At 43.5% G+C, this 26113-nt stretch overlaps 1 protein-coding gene across 2 annotated transcripts in view; it reads left to right on the top strand.

The window, feature by feature from the left end:
- Positions 1-12606: 12606 nt before the first annotated feature.
- Positions 12607-26113, top strand: part of CD6 (CD6 molecule) — a 44960-nt gene continuing 31453 nt past the window's right edge. For both annotated transcript variants that reach the window (XM_074231367.1, XM_074231366.1), the window contains exon 1: positions 12607-12893. In XM_074231367.1, coding sequence (XP_074087468.1) covers positions 12845-12893 — 49 coding nt within the window. In that variant the 5' untranslated portion in view covers positions 12607-12844. The remainder of the gene's footprint in view (positions 12894-26113) is intronic.

The raw sequence follows: 26113 nt of genomic DNA, 5'->3' as shown, positions 1-26113 counted from the left end.
ATTGGTTGGGCCAGCAGGTCAGAGAAGACTGCAGCCTCAAGTGGGAGTCCAACCCAGGTTTTTATGTCTTGCCTCTCATCCAGAGGGCAAAAGTTGAACTCCCTTCCTTTACTGAATCTGGAATTAGGTAGAAGGTGAAGACTAAGGAGATCAGGATACAAATTTTACGTTAAACAATGAATCAATGATAGTCAATTTGCATCTCCACCCAATTTCTACATGCACAATTCTCTTCATCTTTCCCCTGCATCATTCCCACTTCAAAATTATTTGGGACCTAGATTCTTCTGGGCTTTTCAGAGTCCATTTGGTGAGGACTTCATTGAGGCAGGTTTCAGAGAATGATTAGCTGGCACAGCTGGTTGGCATCCTGCAGAGGCTGGTCTTGGAGATATACAGCTGTGGAGCTCAATCCAATTTCCCAAGTCTGAGCAGGGAATTTTTCCCCTTGGCTGGCTCACCATCATGTAGCTGTGGCTACTTGAGTTCGGTTCTGCCTATGAGGAATCATTATTCAGACTCCGGAAAGCAAGGGTGGAAATAAACAAAAACTTATTTAAAAAAGTTACAACACATAGGAAGGAATAGGGAGAGGGAGAGAGGGAGAGAGGGAGAGATAAAAGAACAGCCAAACAGTGTTGGCTGGGCCAGCAGGTCAGAGAAGACTGTAGCCTCATGGGTTTTTGAAATGGAGGACCACCATCATCATCATCAACAACAACAGAACTTGAAAGAAAGGTCCAAGAGATCAAACTTTTCTGTGGAGTCCAAGAAGGGGAAATTTCCTGAAAGGAGATGACATTGGAGTTGGCCCTGGAAAGCTGCATATGATTTGGATGAATCGAGAACTAGGAACAGTTGGAAAGAGAGGATTTTAGGCTTGATGTCAAGAAGAGATTCCTGATCATTCGAGCCTCTATAAATGGAATTTCTCAGCATTGTAGGTCTTCAAGCATAGGTTGGGTAATCTCTTGTGATTAGGATGTGACTTCTTCAGGTATGTGTGGGATCAGTTGGAGCCTGAGATGATATTGAAAATAATAAGAGGTTTGCAAAGAGTTTTACACAGTGCTTTTCAACACCAACATTCTATGAGAAGAGAGGGAAGGGAAGGGAAGGGTAAGAAAGGGGAAAGAAGGGAAGGCTAGGGAAGAGAAGGGAGGGAAGGGAGGATAAAGAGGAAAGGAAGGGAAGGGAAGGGAAAGGGGAATGGGAAAGGAAAAGGAAGGGAAGGGAAGGGAAAGGAAGAGCAGAAACTAGAGGGATCAGAGTGATTGGTGCAGAGTAGGTTCTTGTTCAGTCATTTTTAGTCAATCTGACTCATCTTTGTGAGGAATGTAGGGTGTTGGTCTTCCCAGGGTGTGGAGGGGAGCCCTTAGGGAATCCATTACAAAGGGGGAATGGCCCAGCCAATCACAAGACTGGATGAGTTTTCCTAATCCCATTCCAGGGATACCAAACCCCAAACCAGTTCTCAAGGGGCCAAACAATTAGGTAATTGAATATTAACCCACACACCCCCCTGTGATGATTGGGGTTCTTTAGCATATCATGTATCCTATGATATGGGGGGGGGAATCATATTAGGGGCATGTCATGGAATGGGCGGACCTTTTAGATTGTAACTCAAACTCTGAGAGCCTATGAACATCCAAGAGGGTGGGGAAAGAGTTTCTGAAGACCATAAATGACCTGACTTTGAAGACTAATTCGTGCCTCACTCCTAGGTGAGGTACCTGTACCTTGTAAGGTGTATCTTGCAAGGTTCGTGAATAAAATGTACAATTTTCTCTCACTCTAGCAGGTTTTTCTTTTCATTCATTTATAACATCATGATCCCATTTGGGGTTTTCTTGGCTAAGCTACTGGGAGTTGGTCATTTTTTAGATGAGGAAACTGAGGCAAACAGGGTGAAGTAATTTGCTCAAAGATCACATAGTCAGTAATGTGTCTGAGGCTGAATTTGAGCTCAGGAAGATGAGTGCGTCTGCCCTTGAGTTCAAGTGCTCTCATCACCCAGCTGCCCTAGAAGGTTCTTTATAAATATTTGTTGACTGAATGTGTCAGAGAGAAGTATGGTCCAGTTCTTCTGGTGCTAGAATTCCCTACATTAGCTGTCCACATTCTGCCAGTCTGCTCCCCCACTGTGTGATGTGCGTGGATGGAGGCCAATTGGTTAGGATGGCTGGGCTCTCAGCAGTGGAGATCCTGCCCTCAGACCATGCTTGCCTCTCACTTGTAAACTGAGTTCCAGAGGCCCCAACTGCAACTGTATTAGATATAATCAAGCTAATTAATTAGAGCAGCCAGCGGTGAGCCAGCTTCCTGCTTGATATTCAGAGCACAGACAGACATGAAATTGGGCTGGATTAAAAAACCCAATCAGGTCAATCCCACCCAAGGTGAGAAGAGGGAGATGGCGCTTGCCATGTTCCCAGGGAAGGAGGAATATCTGAGGGAGGCGCTGGATTAAATCAAAAGCTTGGCTGATCTGAAGATTGGGAACACTGGTTGCTGACACTCTCTGCCTCTATGCTCCTGCCATGTGAACACACAGGCCCACAAACCAAGACACACATGCTTAAAGACATGCACATCCACACCTATAAACACACACTCACATTCGGGCATGTATATTAACATATACACATGCATGCATGCACATAATACATTCACACCTGCAAACACACACTCACATTTTGGCATATATATCAACACACAAACACTCATGCCCACACATTCTCACACATATACATTGAAACACTCAAACACACATTCCCACAGATATACACACCAACACACACAGGCACATACACTCACACACATGCTGATTAAAACCCACTGGGTCTAGTGGCTCTGCCTAGACAGGTTGCCACACTGGAACTAGTCATTTCCTTTGTGGGTTGATACCACCATAACCTGGACCAAGGTTTCTGGGACTCTGTTTTATCAGAGCATGAGAGAAAGGTGGGATGGTGATCACTATGGGCCCCAGGAGGCTTGATTGGGCCTCAGCTGTCACCCTCAGCAGTGATGGCAGCAATAAATAGGGGAACTTGACTTTAGATGTGACTTTGTGTGAACATCGAGCTGACAGGTGTTAGGCAGAAATGATAGCCACCTAAGGAAGGTGATAGGAATATGTTTGACCAATATTTTGCAAATCTAATAAAAATGTCTTTAAAATAAAAAGGATAAGGGTGGGAGAAGACTATCTGTGTAACCATCCATTTACCACATTATAGGCAAAATGTTCTTGCCTTTTTTTGTCTCACGGGTCTCTTAGGTAATGTGTCTGGTGAAACTGAAGAACCCCTTTGTGGAATAACAGTTTTAAATTAAGTGCAAAATTAAAGTGCAAAAATTAAAATAGGTAGGATTACAAAATAATTCTTAAAAACAAGTTTATAGAGCAGCAGATTAAGAATCTCTGCCTTAGAGTGTTGCTGCAAATGAAGAAGGAAGAATCACATTTGAGACATCAGAGACAAAATCCTAGAAACAAGACAATAGCAAAACCTCTGACCTCAAGCATCTGTATACAAATTCCCAAACTTTGGGTGTCATAAAAGAAAAAGTGAGGTTCCTAATGCAAAGAGGCAAATCTGACCCAGCAGCATCCCTGAGCCTTGGTGGTTTAAGCCCCACAGCTATGCGTGGGTATGCCTTAACTCAGAGAAGACTTGGTGGAAGGGGTAGGGATGGGAGAAGCACTATACATTAAGAATGTTGCAGGGGCAGCTAGGTGAATAGAGCACTGGCCCTGGAATCAGGACTTAGCTGTGTGGCCCTGGGCAAGTCACTTAGCCCCATTGCCTTGCATCCCCCCCCCCCCAAAATAGTTGCTGTCCTTTGTGCTCAAAGAGGACCAAAATGACATCTCTATCTTGGGGTCCAGGTCCAGTGTGTCCAACTGTGGTTGATCAGACCAATTCAAATTCAGGCACAAATATGGACATTTGGAGTGGAGATACCTCCAAATTTGCCCATTTGGCATCTTTTTTGAGCTGCTTCAAATCTGCATCACCCATAGAGCACAGTACCTTTTAGAATGCAGGAATGCCATGTTGGGAGGTCCTTTGCTAGTGCCTCCCATGTTTCACAATTCAGAGAGACTTTGAGAGTGTCTTTGTATAACTTCTTCTGACCTCCCTGTGAACACTTGCCCTGTGTGAGTTCTCCAAAAAATTGTCTTTTAGAAAGACTTGCGATGGAAAATACCATCTCTATCCAGAGAAGGAATTATAGAGTTTAAAAACTTAATATCTTCAATTTTTAAAAGTTGGCTTATATATTATATTTTTCCTCTCTAAGTTGTTTCCCTTTTGGATTTGATGCTTCTTTCACAGCATGATTAATATGGATATATTTAACATAGTTATACATGTATAACCTATATTAGATTGCTTTCTCTCAGGAGGAGGGGGAGGGAAGGAAAGGGAGGAAGGGAGAAAAGGTGAAACTCAAAACCTTACAAAAATGGTGGTTGAAAACTATCTTGGCATGTTAGAAAAATAAATAAAATATTTTTTAAAAATGAAAAAAAAGATTGTCTTTTAGGAAAACATATGTTGGCATTCAAGCAATGTGGTCAGAGTTGCACTCACTACTGCAGAGTTAAAATGCTTGGTAGTTCAGCTCAAGAAAGGACCTCAGGGGTGGCTAGGTGGCACAGTGGATAAAGCACCGGCCTTGGAGTCAGGAGTACCTGGGTTCAAATACGGTCTCAGACACTTAAAAATTACCTAGCTGTGTGGCCTTGGGCAAGCCACTTAACCCCATTTGCCTTGCAAAAACCTAAAAAAAAAAAAAAAAAAAAAAAAAGAAAGGACCTCAGTCTGGGTCAATAGCTTATCCTGCCAGGTGATCTTCAGAATCTTTTTAAAACAATTCAAAGGGAAGCAATTTGGCTTCCTGGATTCCTACCAGCATGGCTCTGGTTAACTGCCATACAGATCTGACAGGCATACAACAATGAAGTCAGAACAACTAATACACCATTTGGAGAAGGACAAACACTGCAATTTTCTAAGAAGAGAAGAGAACAGAATCTGCAAACTATATGTCAGTGAACTTCACTTTGGTTCCTGGGAAAATTCTAGATTGGTTCATCATAGAGATGATGATTGCCCCAAAAAGGGAAGTGGTCATTATTACCTAGAGTCAGCAAGGTTTCATCAAGAACAAGTCACGTTAGACTGATCTTATTTCCTTTTTGGATCGGTCTACAAAATGAGTGGATGAATCATTCATTCATTCATTGAGTCAGTCAGGGTGTTGTCATAGACAGAACACTGAGTCTAGAGTCCTTATACTCCATACTCCATAGAGTCCTTATACTCCATACTCCATAGAGTCCTTATACTCCATACTCCATAGAGTCCTTATACTCCGGTGCTCTACCCACTGCACCACCCTGAGCATGTTACTTAACCTTGGTTTCCTCAATGAGAAGAATAATAACAGTGCTCACCTCCCAGGGTGATTGTGAGGACCAAGTGAGATAATATATGTAAAGGCCTTTGCTTTATTATCATGTGTTAAACATAGTGTATATAGCATAGTGTTGGGGATGCAAAGAGAGGCCAGAGACTAGTGTTTGCTCTTAAAGAGTTCACAGTCTAACGCAGGGGAGCAGTGGGAAACATGTAAACACCTCTGGATAAACATGATATTTGCGGGGTGAATTGGAGCCAAAGAGAAGGCACCATGATAAAGGAAAAGCATCTTGCAGGAGATGGGAGTTTTGCTAGAATTTGAGGAGACTGGGAGGTGGAGAAAAGAAGAAAGAACCTTCCAGACCTGGGAGATGGTCAGTAAAAATGACCTTAGTCAGAAGATGGAGACAGGGGACCAGTGTTATTGAATCTTAGGATATATGGGGGTAAGACGTAAGCAGACTGGGGCAGCTAGGTGGTGCCCTGGAGTCAGGAGGACCTGGGTTCAGATCTGACCTCGGACACTTGGTAATTGCCTGGCTGTGTGGCCTTGGGCAGGCCACTTAACCCCATTTACCTTGCAACTCCACCTCCCCTCCAAAGATGTAAACAGAATGGAAAGGTAGGAAGGAGCCAGGTCACGAAAGGCTTTAAAATACCAACAGAGAATTGTATAATTGATTCTAGAAGCAATAGGGAGCCCTTGAAGTTTAATGGGGGGAGAGGGGACTCAGGTGGACCTACTCTTTAGAAAAATCAATTTGTTGCCTGAAAGGAGGATGGATCCGAGTAGAAGAAACTTGAGGCAGGTAGACTCCCCAGGTATGGTTTAGGTGTGAGGTGATGAGGGCTTGTACCAGGATGGGAGTAGTGTCAGAGGAAAGGAGTGGGAATATTGGAGAGATGTTGCCAAGGTGAAATGACCTGGTCTGGGCATCCGATTGGATATGGTGACTGAGAGATAGAGGGCAAGAACTAGTCAGGAGGGTTGGATGGATCTCTGGAGGGTTTCTGAGGATGGGGAAGACATCATATGTTTGGATATATCAGGGAAGTAGTTGGCAGACACAAAGAAACTGAAGATAAGTGAGAGAGCAGGGTTGGTAGAGGAGACAATGGCATAGAATGAGATTACTTGAATAATGGAGTGGGGGGTTTTCTTGAAGAAAATGCTATGGATATAGTTTAGCTCGATGTTCTCAGTATTTTTGATAATGCATCTAACGCTGTTACTATTGGAATAATGGAATGATATGGAACAGAGTAGAGATTCCAAGCAGTTGATCAGACTGATTCAAACTCAGGCACAAATGTGAATGCGCAGGGTGGAGATGTCTCCAGATTTGCACGTCTCACATTTCTTTTGAGTTACTTCAAATCTGCATCACTCTTAGAACACAGGACCTTTTATAGTGCAGGAGTGCCATCCTGGGAGGTCCTTAGTGTCTCCCATGTTTCATAATTGATTTTAAAGGTCTTCAGAGAGACTTTGAGAGTGGTTGTTAATGCTTCAATGTCAACATGGCAAGAGGTTCTGGGTGTCCTAGGAACTGGGGTGTAGGGAGTTTGGTGCCCAACTGATTCACTCAACGCTTACCTATGGCTCCAAGAGGCCATATCGGCAGCCACATTCCATGGCAGATGGGTTAAACCATGTTAAAGTAATAAGGGATCTCAAACTCTTCAATAAATTAAGGAGTGGCTATCCCAGGCATGCAAAGATTTCCCTAAAGAAATAAGTGGATGAGAACAATCTGTTCCAATGACTGCAAAAGTGATTGAAGCAGGTAATATGGAGAGCTCAGAGATCAAAGTCACAAAGATCATCCACTGCATCCTGTGCCATCACTGGTATTCTTGACTTTTGCCTTGCAACTGAACTCTTAAGCCAAAAACTTTGTGCGACTCTGTTTCACTTAAATCCAATTTACACATGGATCAAAAGCTATCACTCATACCATGATATTTTTTCCTACCCCAAAGTCATGAGGTGACTGGTAAATGTTAAAACAGCAGGTACAGAAACAATAGGGTTGTAGTCACAACCCTTCACACAGGTGGCCCAGGCCATGGATTGACTTCTCACTTCTTACTGGAAGCTTCAGTGGGATTTCACAGTTCTGCGGTGTCTGAGTAGCCTTGTAAGTAGCTTAAAAATGTGAGATGCCCAATTTAGAACCATCTCCACTCCAAATGTTCATGAGGACTATTTGTGCCTAACCTGTGGTAGAGCGTTCAGTGCTTATATTGGTTTGATTAGCCAAAGTCAGCCACATTGGACCTTGACTCCAACACAGTGATTTCATTTTGATCCTCTTTAAGAAAGAAAGACAAGAACCAATCAACCAACAAGCCCTGGGGACTTGTGCTTGGTCTTTTTCTGCTTAGCATTCTTAGCATGACTTGGATAAAGACACAGATGGAATGTTCTTCACATTTACAGGTGCCACAAAGCTGAAAGGGATGGCTAATATAGTGGATTCAAAAGGTTCTTGAAGCTAGATTATGCGATGGCCACATAGACATCATTGGAAGAAATTCAGATGGGAAGAAGCCACCATGCTCTCTTGCAGTGCATTCTACTGATGTACATCTCTCACTATTGGTCATGTTGCTGCCCAAATCAAGGCTCACCTGGTCTCTTGGCAGCTCCCACACACAACTCCTAGTTCTACCTTCTAAGGATGAATTGAATAAGAAAATTCAATAGGAATAAATAGAAAGTCTATACTTGAGTGTGAGAAAATCAAGTATATGATAGAAGTGACCTGCTTAGGCAGTAGTGATTCTGAGAAAAAAATCTAGGGGATTTTATTAACCTGTAAGCCCCAAGATGAATCAACAGTGGGGTGTGGAAACCAAAAAGTTCATTCAGTCTTGGACAGAATACCACTTACTCCCCAGCTTTCAGGAATAGGGAAGTGATGAAAAAGATGATTGTTAGATTTTAAATGTGAGTATTGACATCACAAAAATATCATTAAATGCTACAAATTGAGGCTTGGTATTTTTATTTTTTGGCTTTTTGTTTGCTTTATTGATTTGTAGACTTTGAAAGTGGTGAAGAAAATGGTAACAACACTGAATAAACTTAAATGCATGCTTTTCAGTCATTTTCCTCTTCTTCAGAGAGCTGGTTGTTAAATATTTACTAGCATACCTCGCGACAGCCTCAGTGAATGCTGCCATTGCCAGAGCCCATCTGGAGCATTGTGTTCAGTTCTGAGAATAATAACAATTTTGGAGAATAATGCCAATTATCATTATTATTTTTATATATAACTGCTTACAATATGCCAGGCACATTGTAAATCTTTATTGTTCTCTTTTGAGCCTCATAACAATCCTGTGAGGGAGGTGTTATGCATTTTACAGATGAGGAAACTGAGCCAAATAGTAGTTAAGTGACTTGTTCAGGATCATGCATTTTTGAGGTCAGATTTGAACACAGGTCTTCCTGATTTCAAGCCTGGGACCCTTCCACTTGCCCACCTAACTGCCCTAGAGCAGTATGACTATGATGGTGAAAAGAACTGAAATTTATGTCCTGTGAGACTAGAGAAGAGAAGATTTGGAAGGAATCTGATTGCTATCGTAAGGTACTTGAGGGCTTGACATATGGAGGGGAGATTTATTCCATCTGGCCATAGAGGATAGAACCAGGAGCCATATGTGGGAGCTGCCAAGAGACCAAGTGAGACTTGATTTGGGAGGGATCATGGCCAACAGAGGGAGCTGTCCAGCGGTGGAGTAGGCTGCTGGAGAACATGGCAGCTTCTTCCCCTTTGAATTTCTTCCAATGGCCATTTCTCAGGGATGTGACAACGGGGATTCATTTTGTATATGGATTGGACTCAGTGGCTCCTAAGATGCCTTCTAGCTCTTCGAATATGCTCTGTGAATTTGGGGCTAAGCTGTTTCAAATCACAAAAGGTGTAAAATAGCAGAACGCTCACTCTTTCATGTGAGAATTGAATGAGATCCTGTATATGGAAATGCTTCGAAAGATGCTAGCTAGAATCTGGGGGAGCAAATGTGGACCAGACGAAAGAGCTATCGACAGACTGGAGAGGGAAAGACTTGGAAAGGAGATGTGGGACAGAGGAAATTTCAGGAACGAGATAGAATAACAAGGGCCGACATTCCTCTAATACTAAACATCTCCAAATAACTTGATATTCTTTATTGTGTGATTCCTGATCAGTTCTAGCCTCCTTCACATTACAAGGGAGCCCCAGAGAGACGAGGAACAAAGTCACATAGAAAGTGGGTGGCAGGCAGATTGGAACCATTGACACCAATCCAGCATTTACCACTGCATTTTAACCCTCCCCACTGTGAAGCGAGGTCCAGGGGAGCAGGGTTTAGTGAAAAGAACGTTAGGCAGGAAATTAGGAAGCTCTGGGTTCAAATCCTGTCTTAGATGCTTGCTGGGTACCTTTGGGCAAGTCTCTCTCAGTACTAGTTTCCTTATCCTTAAAATGGATATGAAAACATCACTTACTTCACATAGTGGTTGTTCAGATCAAAGGAGAAATAGATAGAAAATCTTTTGTAAACTCTAAAATGGTTTAAATTTTAGCTCTTTTTGTTGATGATTCAATTCAACCAACACATGCTTCCTGCCTACAGAGCTCAGTGTTGGGGATTAAAGGAGTCATAAAATTTAGATAAGACACTGTCCTTATCTCTAAAGAGATAACAACCTTCTATTTTATTAATTTGCCTTTCTATACTGTTTAAAATTCAGAAAGCAATTTATTCTTGGGCATCTAAGAGACAGGTAGGGCAAAAATGATTGTACCCATATTGCAGATGAGGAAACTGAGGCTGAGAGAGGTATCATCTGTTTCCCAACCCCTTCAGTTGGAAAGAGAAACTGGTGTATTTCTTGTCTTGTCTCAGGCATTGGGAGTCCCTGATGGGTCATTAACTCCTGGGGTAGACAGACCGCCCAGCTCCTACCCCAGCCCCCTGTCCCTCCTCCACACACACACACACACACACACACACACACACACACACACACACACACACACACACCCCTATAACCTGTATTTTGAGCTGTCCTCCATGAGAGGGCAGCACCTGCCAGTGTCAGAGATAGGAAGTCGGCTGAGGGCTTAGCAGTTAGGACCACAAGGGAAGAATTAATCAACCAAAAACGAGAAGAAAAGGATGTTCTCCCTGGGCTCCCTCTAAGCCCTTCAGAGGAGTTGCCTTTCCAAACAAACCTCCTTTGGTGCCTCTTTGGAAAGGAGCTGTCCTTGGGTCAGAGGCAGAGAAATTTGGGGAAGCGTTTGGAGACAGAGCAGACTGCCCAGGATCCCAGGCTCCTGGTCCCTAGTCCCTAGGGTTTGGGGCAAGGGCTCCCAGGGAGCTGAGAGAGCAATCTGGTCCAATGGCCTCATAGGGGCACCCACGGTCCAGCACTGTCTGAAGTGAGATTGGAACTCAAATCTAGCTCCAGAACTCTTTCCACTATACTAAGATGATTCACTACCTGCATTATCTCCTTGGGCCTCAGTTTCCTTCTCTGTAAAAGAAAGGGATCGGACTAGATGAGCTCCAAGGTCCTTTGTAGCTCTGGATATAGGGTCGTATAGGCCATGCTTCATTTGTCCTCACTGGAGAACCTTGATATGGGAATCCCTACCCCCTACTCCCAATCCCCTTGGAGTAGAGTCTGGGAGAGTCCCAGTTTGGGGATCACTCATTCACAGAATCCCAAGATCCCAGAGTAGGAGAGAATCTTAGAAATGTCATTCAATCTCTCCTGTAACAGTAGAGGAAACCAGAGTGGAGAAGGAATTGGCTCAAGATTACCTTAGTGGCAGGGTTGAGACTGTAACTCAAGCTTCCAAACTAGAACTTTAGGGCTTTGTTTTTAACTGCATCGTCCTTCCCACACTTCATGGTCAGCCATCCACTGGACTTTAAGTTTGTTGAGTTGACCCAGGCTCCTGGCTTGTATGAATAAAAGAAGGGGAAATTGCTTCTTCAGGGGTGTGGACACAAGGTGCCCCCTTCTGGCTGCATTGTACCCAAGTGAACTCAACTCAAACCAAACAACGAGAAGCTCAACCTTGAGTATTCTTGGATACCAGAGGTAAAAAGGGCCTGGACTATGACTACTACCTCCTTAAGAGAATTTGGGAATTCCCTGTCTTTCTCAGGGTCCTCATCCTTCCTCAACCTTCAGTTACAATGGATATATGGGGAACTTGGGTCAGCCCATGTTTCCAGTGACCAGAAAATGAAAAACAAAATGGGCAATCAATCAATCTCCATGCTGTGGACAAATTAGTGTTTTGGGGCTATAAAGACATAAAGAAAAACAACCCCTGCTGCCCTCAAGAAGTATAGATTCTATCTGGGGAGACTTATATGTATTTAAGTTTCTAAAAATATACGTAAAATAAAATCAAGATATGTTGAAGAGTGAGGACACTTCCCAGAAGTTGGGGGTTAAGTGGGTGAGGAGGGAAAAGGATTCTTGCAGAAGATGGGAACTGAGCTGAAGGATACATAACATTCTAGGAAGCAAAAGGAAGGAAGGCATCAGAAACAGCCAAGTCAAAGTCATAGACGTGAGAAATGGAGCATATGTGTAAGAAACAGAAAGAAAACCAGTTTGGTCAAACTGGAGAGTATGGTAAAATGAATGGTGGGGAAAAAGATAGAAAGGTAGGTTGAGGCAGATTGTAAAGAGCTTTCAATTCCAAACAAAGGAGGCTCTTTTAGAGGACTTTCTCAAAGAAAATGGCGCTGGCAGCAGGATGGGGGATGTAAAAGAGAAGATCTGGAACTAAGGTGGTGCCTATGGAAACAGAGAGAGGGAGTCAGATAGGAGGCATATTGGTATTCTCTTTAATTTTTCAGAAGTAGAAACTGAGGCTGAAAGTAGGGAAATGACTTGGATATGGTCACATTTAGCACATTTGTTGTTCGGTATGGTCCATAGCCCATAAAGAGCATTTAACAAATGTCTATAGGCAGTTGACAAGGAGCAGAGGTAGGATCTGAACCCATCACTTTCTGTCACCCCTTACTCAGATAGTTCCTTCTCCCCAGATCTCTCTCTCTCATTCACCTTTCCTGGTCTCCGCCTCTTGAGGCATCTCAAGTCACTTGGGGCTCTGGGGCAGCTGCGCAGTGTTGGCTTGGGGTTCCCGTATGTCACCGACCCAGCTTCCTGGAGACCAAAAACCACAAGCCAGAGAGTGAGAGGCATGAGAAAGACACTGAGGAATGAGAGAGAGTGAGCGAGCAAAGATAGAAAAAAAGAGGAAGGGGGAGGGAAAGAAAGAAAGAAGAGAAAACGAGGAAGAGGGAGGAAAGAGTTTGTTTCTCTTCAGGATGGTTCTTTTCTCCGGCTGGTGTAGATAACTGAGTTGGGACCAGACATGCTGCTTCTCATTGCCATCATTGGCTGCCTGGTGGCCGTTATCTCAGGTACCCAATTCTTCTGGATTTTTCCTCCCTTTGCACCCATTTCCTCTTATTCTCCAAAACTCTGCTTGCTCTTGCTCAGAACTTTTGATCTCTGAGGATTTAGTCCAATGGATTTGGTTTGTCTGATCTCCATCACTTCTGGTGTCCCAGGATAGGAGCCACCTTAGATAATCACATCACCACCAGCCTGTACTCCCTCTACCTGGGGAGAAGGGAGGCTTCAAGGCTCATGCATAGCTAACTTTCCTCTTAAACCCATTTTCTATCTTTGTGGCATTCAACTCTAGGGAGAAGGAAGGTTGGGCAAAGTCTCTTTAGCAAAGTCCCGATATGAACTGAGCTGATGGGGAGGTACCAGATCAGTCATGGACTGGCAGGCATCCCATCATCACTGCTGACCCTCAGCAGCTTAGCACCAAGGGATCTTCCTGCTTGAACCAGGTAGACAGAGCACCTTGCTCTATTATCCTTCAAATCCCTCCAATCCCCTACCCTTGTCCTCCATTTCTCCCCTGGAGGAAGCACCTTGCGTAGTTATTAGGCCCAACCTTCTAGAAGGTGAGAGGGAGACAATACAAAACACCCCCCCCCCAAAGGAAAGATTGAAAAAGACAAGAGAGAGGGAAATCTGGGGGAGGAAATAGCAGGAGCTGAGAGGATCCATGAGCTGTGGAGGGTTGTGTGGATGGTGTGATTCAGAGCAAGGACAATACCTTAAGATAGGAGTAACGCCAATAGCAATAGTAAAAGGCTTACAGGATTTTGAGAGTATTTTTATTATTTTGGGGGTGATAACATCTGTTCTCTTTATCTTTATTCTCCATATTTATATTTATGTACCTGTTGTCTCCTGTGTTAGAGAAGAAGCTCCCTGAGGGCAAGGGCTGTTTTACTTTTGTCTTTGCGTCTACTTTGTCCTAGCATCTAGCATGGGCCTTGGTCCATAGATACTTATTAAATATTTGGTAATTCATTGATTGAATCTAGAGGTCAATCTCTACCCCAATGATCCTCACCCCATAAGGACTCCTTTTAAATTTCAAAAAAATTTCACAAGCCCCCATTGAATACTGGGTCTACTTTTAGTACCTGCTGACTGAGAAAATATGAAAGAACCAAAGGGGAAGTATTCTGGCTGGCTGTGGATTGACCAGTGAAAGCTTGAGAATCCAGGCCATTCTAAATCCATCATTTTCAGGGCTTGTTATTGAGTTTCAATAGAGCCTCAGTCACACAGAGCCTGAATTGCAGGGATGGGATCTATAATTCTCTGATTGTCAGGTCCAGGCTTTTCTTTGCTTCTCCATGCTGGAGGAGATGATGAAGAGTCTTAGGGGAAAGGGGCCACCGAGATGGAGAGGCGGCATGACATAGAGACCCTGAATAGTCTCAGGCCTTGAGTTGGAACCCAGCACGGTCCCTTCTTTGGTGCCTGAGCTTGGGGTAAGCGCCTCTGTTTCTCTGCCTCGATTTCTTCCTCTAAAAAATGGAGTCAGACTTGAGTTTGTCTAGGCCCTGTCTAGCTCTGCCATTCTATGCGCTCTGCATGTGAGGGGACTTATCCTCCCTGAGCCCTAGGATCATGGGGCATCTTCTCTGAGCCAGGAGGTTGAGTGGATAAGAGCTGGGGTTACTGCTGATCCAATTCCCCCCTGCTCACTTCTTCTTCCACAATGCAATACAAATGATGGCCCCCCTGGGCCCTTGCTGTAAAGGGATAATCTGACCCTGCTAATGGATTTGCTGACCCTTGAGGGAAGTGCGCAGAGGGAAAGATTTTTCTTAGCAGGAACTGGCATTCATAGTAGAATTTTGCTATTCGAGGCAGATACTGTAGACTCTAATTTTCAGACTTGGGGTTTGTTTTCATCAAATATGTATCTTTTGAGTGATAGGAGAAAGCAGAAGGGGTGTCCTGTGATAGCAATTGTGTGTGTGTGTGTGTGTGTGTGTGTGTGTGTGTGTGTGTGTGTGTGTATGCCTGGATAATAAGATTGGGGTAGAATCATTCCCAGAAGGTATCCAAAGAGAGTGGGATGAGAGGTCTCAGTTGGGGAGCAGTGAGGGATCCAGGCTTTTCTGTGAGAGCAGGGTCTGAAGCCCCTCAAGTATATACAGGGTTATAGAAAACAAAACTAAAAGAGAAAACAGCCACCAGTCATTCCATCTTAGTAAAAAGTAACTTCGGTGATAAAACACCTTCCAGGATGCTTAATATGGCGGTGATGCCTAATAAGGACCATTAGCCATCTTGCTGGGGCAAAGCCTCTAAGCATTCATTAGGGTCCTCTAAGACCCCAGACCTTTCTGCTGCTATCCTCACATTCTATCTTCTACCTCCTTGCCCCCATGCCTGGAAGACTTTCCCTACTCCCCCAAATGTCTTGGAGTCCCTCATTCAAGCTTCGGCATCAACATCGCTTCCCCCAGGAAGTCTTTTCAGTCTGGTGCCCCATCCCCTTTGTACTGAAATGACTTCTATTTCTTTGATATAAATTTTATATTTATTCATCTATTGGTGCATTGCTTCTCTGCCACCAACTGTCCAGTTAACTAGAAGCCCTTTGAAGGCTTGGATTCCTCTGTGTTTGTCTCTGTGGGATCCGGGTTCTAGCACACATCGTCTCTAAGGATACTCTTGTTGACTTGAGTTGGGTAATACCTTTTATAAGCAATCCTTCGGCTCCCGACCTCAGTCTTTGCTAACTCTTTGGGAGGCTATTGTCAGCCTTCCATCACCCATGAATCTACTCTCCCTGCCCGTTCCCTCCCCATCTTTTCACTCAGTAGGCCTTGGTCCCCAGGAGACATTTCTCTTTCCTGCCTGGATTCATATGGTCTTCATTTTGAATTTGGATTTTTTTTTTACCCGGCACCACCCACCTCTTGACCTTGTTTAGTAATTGTTCAAAATGAGTCGACTGAATTTTAATTTTCAAATGGGAATGGTCATAGCTGAGTGATGAGGAAACTGAAGCACACTTTGGGGGAAGAAGAAGGGAAATGAATTTACTTCCCCCAGAGCAGTCTCAGGGGCAAGTTTGAATCTGGGACCACCCAGAGCTAACTGGTCTCTTTAACTATTTGCATGACCTGAGCTAAATCACTCACCCTATCTGAACCTCCATCCTTTGTAAGGTTCAAATGTGGGCTGTTACTATATTGTGCCTCAGTTTCCCTGACAACTGAGCAGGTTAGTACTGGGGTTAGCACTGGTAGACCCTGGGACCAAAGGAGGATTGTGGAGGACTCTGCAGATACATTATTAGATAATAAAGAAACCTCGAGTGATGAATGGCAAAAATAATCATTAAGGAATGTGGTGATTGGGGACTGTTGGGTAGGAAGGTGTTTGGTGCCAATTTGTGGACATGGCATTTCTTTTACAGAGTTCCTCCTACCTACTCCTATGCAAGATTATCACCCTGCACACAATTTTACATGTGAAGAAACTGAGGCTCATAGAGGTTAAGAGGCTCACTTGAATTTACCTAGTTAGTTCAAGGCTGAGTCAGGGAGAACTTGAAGTCTGGGTTTCAGTCCTTTCTGTCACCTGCCCCAGATTTGTAAGTCCCCTGATCCAATGCCAAGGCCAGAAAGCTGCTAAGCCTTGAGCTGGTGAGCCGAGGGACGCTCCCCACATCTGTTGGGTAGCTGAAGTGACTTTGTTGCTTTGTCTCTGACCCTCAACTTTCTGACCAGGCACCCCCAGAACTGAGGGCCTCAGGTAATCCTGTGGTTAAATCTAGGTTCAATTGTGGAGAGGGAGGAAAAGGTAAGAGCATCTATCTCCACACTTAACACACAGGAAATATCCCATCAATGGAATTAAAGTCACCTCATCCCTACCTGTGGGATTTGGGGCCTTCTTTAAAGATAACATGTTATTTATAGAGCAAATGGATAATGTCAAAAATTGTTAAGTGTGGGTTCCTGAGCCATCATGAATCCTAAGGGTCCGGGGTGCCGTAAGAGAGGTAAACTTGGATGTGTAGATACCTTTTCAACTCTGAGAATCTCATCCCTGCTTCCCAGAGTGAGATGAAAGAATTTCTGAGAACTGAGCTCCAAGTGTTTTCTTTTGGCCTATCTTTGGAGTCATATTTCTTTCCCTTTCACAGACTGGGGACAGTTGGATGGGGTCCTGGAATATAGAACGTCCAAGATGAAATGGACCTCAAAATATTGAATGCTGAATATTTATTTGATTTGATTTAATTTGTTCAATGATGTTCATAAGTTCATTTTCCTCTACCACTTCTTTGCCTTGACAAAACAAAAAGAAAAACCTAACCCTTGTAACCAAAAGACAAGGACAAATGGAAGGAATTCTTTTGTTGATCATGACTAGAAATGTTTGATTAATTCTGCATCTTGAACCTATTTGCCTTTCTGTCAGCTGGCAGCTTCATAATTGGTCCTTTGAACAGAATATAGAATGTGAGAACTGGAAGGGATCTTAAAACATAGAATATCAAATGTTAGACTAGGGACCACCCTAGAACAGGGAGTGTCAGACCTGAGAAAGACCTTAGAACAGAGAGTCCCAGAGCTGGGAGAACCTGGATTAAAAGAATAGCAGAGCTGGGAAGGAAGGACCTTAGAACATCTCGTTCAATGTCCTCATTTTGCTTTGAGAAATCGAAGCTCAAAAAAGAGTGACTCACAGTCAACCCAACGAGTTAATGGTGGCGAGGAGAAGCCTGTATTCTTACTATCAGATCAATCAACTCTATATATGATGCCAGCTATCGGATAGGACAGGATAGGTTTGTCTGAATCTTCTTATATGTGTGTTATCTCTTCTTAGGAGAGTGATCCTCTCGAGAACAAATGGCCATTACATGTTACTCATCACACTGGGCCTTACATCTATGGGGAACAAGTCGGGGATCATCTGACTATGACGCCCCTCCACAATGTCTCATCTCTTATTTTAGATTTGCCATCAGTCAGCCTGGTAACTGGTTGACTGTCCCACAGCCAGATGCATTTGAACTAGAGGTCCCATGAAAGTTCACCGAGAGAGGCCCAAGGCCAAGGATTGAGGGTTAGAAACCATAGGGATGATGAAAAGGTACAGAATTAGCTGAAGGAGAAAAAAAGAGAAGAAATGATTTGTTTTTTGAGTCTCTGCGCTTTCTGTCCTCCATTTTGGAGGCTCCTATTACCTTCTCTTCCTTTGTTTGAAAATGGAGGGCACTACAGCTGCTGTCTGAACATTTTGTAGAAAGGTCTGGTCTTTAGGAGAAAAAGCTATGGGAATAACAATAAGGAAAATCTGTAATAAGCCAGAATGATATTTAATTATTACTTAGAAATGGATCTTTCCTTAGGCCTGGGAGACAGGTTTTCTCTAAGGTCTCTTGGGGTTCTGAATCCATGATCCTATAAAACTAATTCTTCCCATTTTACAGATGAGGAAACTGAGATACAAAGATGCTTAACAAGGTCCTAGGTGTTATTGCCACGCACAAGGAAAGAAGGACAAATGAGACTGGACTGTCAGTTTGTGGTTTCCAGTTGCCCACTTGGCCAGGAAGCCAAGCTGAGCCTTCTCTGGGGACTAATAAGGGTAGACTGCTAAAGGAGAGGGGAGATAAACTGGGTCACTCTTGATCTGAGTGAGTGGCCAGGTTATGAGGGCAGTGTGGCAGTGGGGAAAGGGGTTCTGGTGTTGAGTGAGTGGCCATGAGGGCAGTGTGGCAGTGGGGAAAGGGGTTCTGGTGTTGAGTGAGTGGCCATGAGGGCAGTGTGGCAGTGGGGAAAGGGGTTCTGGTGTTGAGTGAGTGGCCATGAGGGCAGTGTGGCAGTGGGGAAAGGGGTTCTGGTATTGAGTGGGCGGCCAGGTTCAGAGGTAAGAGCCCCCCACCCCCACCCGGCTGCGGCAACTTTTCCTTTTTAAAAAATGTTAACTATTTTTTCATTTACCAAGTCTTTGTTCTTTTATGTAATTGACTTTTCATGTGTATTTATGAAATTTTAAAAAACTCTTAAAGGAAAGAGATGGTCAATTCTCCTATCTTGGGGAAGGGGGTTAAATATTGAATTAATCCAGTTTAGCAAAGGGAGAATTTGCAGCCAAGAAGCCTTGGGTTTGAGTCTTGTTTCAGATCCATCCAGGCTAAGTATGTAATTCTGGCTATAGGACAGGTTTAATTTCCTGGTGCTCCAAGCATCTCTGTGAGACTAGATTAGAGAAGAATTGTCCATATGCCTCAGTGGGTTTCCAGTCTCCTGGGGCGTTGAAAGAGGCAGCATCTTTGAAACTGGGGAAGTGGAAGCTGGGGGATTGTGTGAGTCCAGGAGTTCTGAGTTGTGGTGTGGCTGAGGCCTATTGTATTTCCTCACTATGCCCAGCACCAATATGGTGAGCCTCCAGGAGCAGAGGACACCGGGCTGCCAGAAAAGAGGTGAACCAAACCAGAAGAGGAGAAATGAAGCTGGTTAAACTGCAGTAATTAGCATTGAGGTCCGCTCTATGAGTGATCACTATGCTATAAGCCCAAGCAAGACAGGGAGAGGGAAGAAAGGAAGGAAGGAAGGAAGGAAGGGAAGAAGGAAAGGAGGGAAGGAAGGGAGGGAGGGAGATAGAAAGAAAGGAGAAAGGAAGGTAGGGAGGGAGGAAGGAAGGAAGGGAGGGCAGGCATTTGGGTGGCAGAGCCAGACCCCAGACTCTCAGCCCAGGGCCTCTTCCCTCTATTTACATTCAGATCCATTGATCCATTGCTCATGATAACAACATGGCAATTCTCAGCCAAGTTTCTAAGAACCATTAAATGTTCCGTTAAATATCAGTTCCAAAACGTGATCAATCCCCCGTTTCCTGGGATATTCAATGAGGGCACCTGCTACCCCATTAGTTGCTTCAATCTGGCATTCCCTGTCTCCCCATCTGCTTCAGGAGTCCTGCCAGGACTCAACATTTATTTGCTTTCTTGTCTGTATAGCTTGTCTTATCAAGTTTTAAAATGTATTAGCCTTCTGGGCTACAAAGTGTGGCTAGGCTGGGACCAGGAGATCTTGGTTTGAATCTACCTGGACAAGTCACTTAACCTCTTTGGGGTGAGATGGCTGGGTAAAAAGTATTCTGTAAAAGAGGTTTATCTAGGAGTTATTATCATTATCATCATTATTATTATTATTATTAGACTGTCAGTTCCATCAGGATGGAGAGTAGTAAAATAAAACATTTAAATTTTGTATCTCTCTTGGAGCTCTATACACTTAATAAACGTTGGTTCAATTGAAATCAATTGAATCAATCTCTCTGGTCCTCAGTTTCTTCATCTTTAAAAAGAGGGGATTAGACTAGATTCTTCACTTGCAGTCCATGAATTTTTTTTTAAAAAAATGAGCATTTTGATAAATGAATGCCAATATGCATATTTCTGTAGTCTTTTGCATTTTGTTTTATGTATTTAAAAGTACATTTCTGAGATGGGATCAAGAGGCTCCACTAAGGGCCCCAGGGGTACAAAAAAGTTTGAGAACCCTAGACTAGATTATTCCTTGGTTTCCTTCATGTCTTAGTTAAAATCCAATCTTTGTATACGATAAACTTCTGCCCCCCCTGCTTCAACTGAGGACCGTCCCTCTGAGTCGATCTCCGGTAGTACCTATCCATAGCTGCTTGTGGGTTGTCTTGGACCATGAGCTAGGAGAGCAGGGTGGGCTTTGCCTTTCCTTGTATGCTTGTGTTTGTTGACTGATGAAAGTTTTTTTCAGTTCCAAGACACTTTTATCAGTTTGAAACCCAGGTCGGAAGAGCCCAGCATTGGCAGGAAACTACACTATGGTTGCCAATAGATTTGCTTCCTCTCAAAAAATATTGAATTTGGTATCAGAGGTACAGAGTTCAAATTCTGCTATGTCTAATCAGTCACAAATATGCAAGCTCTAGAAACAGTCCTGGACACTGGGGATACAAATTCCCAAAATGAAACAGAGCCCTCCTACTCTCTAAGGGGAGACAACACATCCACATACAACCTGCCAGCTAATTTCGACCATGAACCTCATTTCACAAATAAGAAATGGAGACCTTGAGATGTTGTGCAGAGTTCACATGGGAGAGAGAAGAAAAAGAAAGGGTATGGCACCTCCTGGCTCCTCTCAGGATTGAATAAATTGGTCCTGCCAAAGGAGGAACCTTTGGCAAGGCAACATATTTTTAAAATATTGATGAAATTTCACTAGAATGTCAAAGGGGAACCAGGAATACAAAAAAGACTGAGACCCCCTAGATTGGATTATTCCTTGGCTTCCTTCATGTCCTAGTTAAACTCAAACCTTTTTTTTATGAGGAAGATATAGAGGGGCATAGTGAAGAGAATATTGACTCTGGAGGCAGATGATCTGAGTTCAAGAAGCATTGAAGCTAACTGAGGCCTTGGAGCCAGTCACTTCTTGATCTCTTTTCTTAGTAAAATGGCAGCAGAGTTGGACAGTATGAACTCTGAGTATGCTTTCAGCACTCATCTACCAAGCCTTTGATTCTTTTGATGTTTTTTTTGAAGTTGTGTTGAAGATTTCTTTTTTGTGTTTTTTTACTAGACAAAAAGAAATGAAGCTTTTTCTGATGAGAAAAGAGAGGTCAGAAAAAGGATTTTGTAATTTGGCTTCAAAAGACTTGAGATTTTTGCATTTGAATTTAAATTTCATAATTAGAAACATAAAATACACTACATATATAACCTACATTACATACATAAAAACACAAACATATGAGTAAATTATAGTTGGAAAAAGTAGACATCAGTGTGAAAAATCATTCCTGAAAAGTGTTAAGGATGTTGCTTAAGGGGCAGCTAGGTGGTACAGTGAATAGAGCACTGGCCCTAGAGTCAGGGAGACCTGAGTTCAAATTTGACCTCAGACACTTAATAATTACCTAACTGTGTGACCTTGGGCAAGTCACTTAACCCCACTGCCTTGCAAAAGTCAAAAAATTTTTTTAAAATGTTGCTTAAGAGACATTAAGGAAATGTTGCTAGAATCTATTCAACAAACCAAAAGAAATATTCTTTATCTTTAGAAAGGTGGAATTCTACTGGAGCGTGCAGCATATACCAGTTAATATAGTCATCTCAAAAGAGAGAGGGTGCTGCTAATAATTGGGAGGAAATCAGGAAAGGTTTGTGTAGAAGATGGTGCCTAAGCTGGCTTTGAAGGAAGAAGAAGGGGTTCCACAAGGTAGAGAGGAGGAGAGAATGTCTTCCAGGAACCTCTAAGACAAAGGTGGTGTGAGATGGAATTGTGTGTATAGTAACTAGCAGGCTTCTGTTGGACTGGACAGAGAATGTATGAAAAGAGCACTGGAGAACAAAGCCAGAAAGGGTGAGTTCTGTCTTCCTTGTCAAAGAGCAGATGACAGTATGAGTTGAATAGTCTTCATTGGTGAAGGTTCCTGGTAACCATTCTACCTTCCCGTGGTTTTCCCAGATGCACCCTTAGGTCAGTTCACAGATGATATTCTAGACTATCTTTGGTAGGGTGTGGAAGGAAGAGGCGGTAAGGTGTGGGAAAGCAGGATCTTGACCCTGTGGTCTGTAGAGTTGTTCCACTGGTGTTCATGGGTCTGCCCTTTGCTGTCTCCACCTCTTGTGTGAAAGGGGTGCTATGGTTTGAAGGGTGTTATGAAACGAAATAGCCACGTGACCTTCATAGATGGATGTTTCAGAAATGGTTCTTGGGTTGGCTGTCATGAGGGAGGGAGTTCTCACTATCACCCAAACCCAGGCAAGGAAGGCAGTGGGCTATAACAGGATGAATGTTCAATCAACCGCCATTATTGGAGTTTGAACCCTAACTCTGCTTCCTGTCAGTCCTTTCCCTCTCTCTGAGTCTCAGTTTCCTCTGTAAAATAAGATGGTGGGACAAAGAGCCCCTTCAGCACTGACAAGCTATAAATCTGTCACTATTTTTGATTAGGAACAGCATAGATAACAGTCAACCCATGAATCAAGAGCTCTTTGATGCAGAAACTGTTTTTCACTTTCTTTGTATCATTAGGCGCTCAATAAATGCACCCTAGCTTGAGTTTGATTGACTCGTAGGAGAAACTGAAGAAATATTGAAGGCTTGACTTGGAGGAGCGTGGATGCTTACTAAATGGTTGTTGGCTTGACTTGGCTCAAAGGAAGTCTTTGACATAAATAGAGATGAGAATGGAGTAGACAGGGTCTTCCTAATACTGAGCACTCAAATGAAGGGAATGGGCCATTTCTGTCTTGAGCATAGAGTTAAAGCCCTGACTCTCTCTGGGGATGAACAGGGTCACCAATTGCTGTTCCTACCCTGGTAGAACTCACCACATCCTGCCTCTTTATTTTGATGTCATTATTTCTATTTCTGAACTATCTATTGTGGTAGATGGACAAGCCACTCGTCTGGGGGCAGAGAACTCAATAGCTGTGTGATGTTGGGCAAGTTCCCTTTGTCTTCCCAGGCTCCATTTTCTTCATGAAAATAATGAGATTAACTCAAATTGTATTCTTAATCGCCACCACCTCTCTTCAACCCCCAAGGATGCCAGACAATATTTACCCAGGGAATCTGAAAGCCCTATCTAAATACTCAGGGGACTCTTAATAATCAGATTGGGACTCCCGAAAGTGAAGAGACTTATCTCTCAGAGTATCCTGTGGTACATACTGAGTTGGGCAAAAAAGGCTCGAGCCTAGGCAAAGCAAGAGCCCAGTAGTAGGAAGGTATTTGTTGGGGAGCAACAGGATGGAAGCCCAAGAATTGGAGTCAGGGTGGGAAGCCAAGGAAGATTAGGCAAGAGAAGTTTCCTGGAGGTTCCCCCCAGGGAATTAACAACCATGCATGTTTACCTAAAAAGGGGAAATGAAAGTTCTGTTATTAGACTTGTAGGGGTCAAAGACCCTATGCTACTGAAACTTTCACTCTCCCCGGGAGTCAGGACATGGTCTATATTGCATAAATATAACTGTTGAAAGAATGGATGACTGAATTAATGCATGGATGGATAGAAGAATGGATGAATAAATGGATGGATGGATGGATGGTTGGCTGGAGAGAACAGATATTTTGTCAACTTTGCATATTGGTGAGGCCTCACCTTGACCTTGTTTCTTCATTCCTTAGATCACATACCGAGCAATGGAGGTTAGAGAGGGATTGAGGAGAAGGCGAATGCATCCCATGCCAACTTGGGGCAGTGGAATGGCTCTGGATTTGGAGTCAGATGTTTGGTTTTGGGGTCTAGATCATTACTTTGTTTTGTAATGGGTACCCTTGGGCAAGTCAATAGAATGTGAGTTCCCTGATGATAGACACTGTGTTTTTGTCTCTTTTTGGTTTCCCAATGGCACAAAGGAAGCATTTTTTTTTTTTTTTGGCAAGGCAAATGGGGTTAAGTGGCTTGCCCAAGGCCACACAGCTAGGTAATTATTAAGTGTCTGAGACTGGATTTGAACCCAGGTACTCCTGACTCCAAGGCTGGTGCTTTATCCACTATGCCACCTAGATGCCCCCCATTAATGCTTTTTAATTGAAATCTCTTCGGCTCCTTGGGCATCATTTTCCTCATTTCAAAAATGAGTGGATGAGACTCGATGACTCCTGTCTTCTTCCAGAAATTCTATGGGTTTTTTCATGAGTCTATATGCTTCAGAGATTTTCTTTTTCAGAACCAGGGCAGGAAGCCTGTTGGAGTTGGGATGAGAATGGGGACTCAGGAAGGGGTCAATGGAATGCCATCCATCTTTCAAGGGGAGATTCTTGGTGCCTGGTTTACCCAACCCTAGAATCATCTGTCCTTCTACTCTGGAATTCACCATCAGCTTACATTGTGTGGCACAATGAAAAGAAAACATGTTTTCAGAAGTCCTAGGTTCAATATTCCTGTTACTTTGGGCAAGTAGGAATTTAAAACCAAAAAACTTGGGCCTATGGTTTAAGAGAGCTGGTAAACCTTCCCTCAGGAGAGAAAGACAATCAGACAAATTCCCAAGCCTTGACCTATCTTTTTTCTAGATTTAGAGCTGGAAGAGATCTTAGAAGTTAGTTCCATAACCTCTTTATCTTGGAGAAAGAAGTGGAGGCCAGAAAGGACATTTTCCAAGGTCATGCTGGTCACAGTGACAGGGCTGAGTTCTGGACTTCAATCCTCAAATCCAACTCTTTTTCCATGGGCCCATGATGGTCAGAGTCTCCAACCACATTATCCCATCTTTGTTCTCTTCCTCCGGAGAAGAATAAAACAAGGGACAGCTTTATCAGTCTAGTCACTGGGGGAAGGCCCATCTGCTTTCTTTCTGCTGGCAGCCACTATCTAAGCTTATCATTTCCATCCTCTCCAATAATGGCCAACAAACTGAGGAGAGATATCGGAAGAGCAAAGTTGACCTCATGGCCAGTCTGTGTCTGGATGGATGTAACAAGAGAGAACAAGATGTGGTAAGGGACATGAGGAAGCTCCTCAGAAATACCGGAAGATTAGACAAAAGATGAATTCACTGGAGAGCTTATAGGGTGGGACATGTAATGTCAAAGCTGAGAAGGACCTTAGAACATAGAATCTCAGAACTAAAAGGAACTTTCAAGATCCAACTCCCCCATTTTACAGGGAAGGAAACAGTCTCAGAAAGGGTATGTGACTTACTACTCACGTCAAACTGAATCATTGGCCAAGCTGAGAGATGAACCTGGCCATCTTGACACCCCTGTTCTGTACTAGGGCTCTTCTTTTCTCTCTTGCTGTCTCATTTGGACCTCAGTCTACTCATCTGTAAAATGAACAGATTGGATTGACTATTTTGCCTTGGAGGTCCTTTTCAGCTCCAGCTCTCCTAAAACCTGTGTAGTCTTCTTCAATATTTAAGTGGGACCCCTGCCCTCAGGCCCCAAGAAACTCTGTCATGATTCTTATCAACCAAAGAATAACCACCCAACACTCCAGGTTTTGTGTCCTATGAGTTAGTGCCCATCCCCATTGAAAAAGAGGTGACTTTGAAGTGAGGTACCCTAGATGAACCATCAGGAGAAGCCAGGGAACAGCAAATGACCAAAGAAACTGAGAGTCACAGAGCACTGGGAAGAGCATAAGGAAGACTCCAGCTCAGCCAGTCTCCTTTGTTGTGTGACCCTGGGCACGTGACTCAATCTCCGTTGGTCTCTGTTTCTTTATCAGCAAATTGGGGTTAATAAAAGCACCTGCCTCCCCAGGGTTGTTGTGAGGATCTCTGAGATAA

This window comes from Macrotis lagotis, chromosome 3 (genome assembly GCF_037893015.1).
Source record: "Macrotis lagotis isolate mMagLag1 chromosome 3, bilby.v1.9.chrom.fasta, whole genome shotgun sequence".
NCBI lineage: Eukaryota > Metazoa > Chordata > Mammalia > Peramelemorphia > Peramelidae > Macrotis > Macrotis lagotis.
This window is presented reverse-complemented; position numbering and strand designations above follow the sequence as displayed.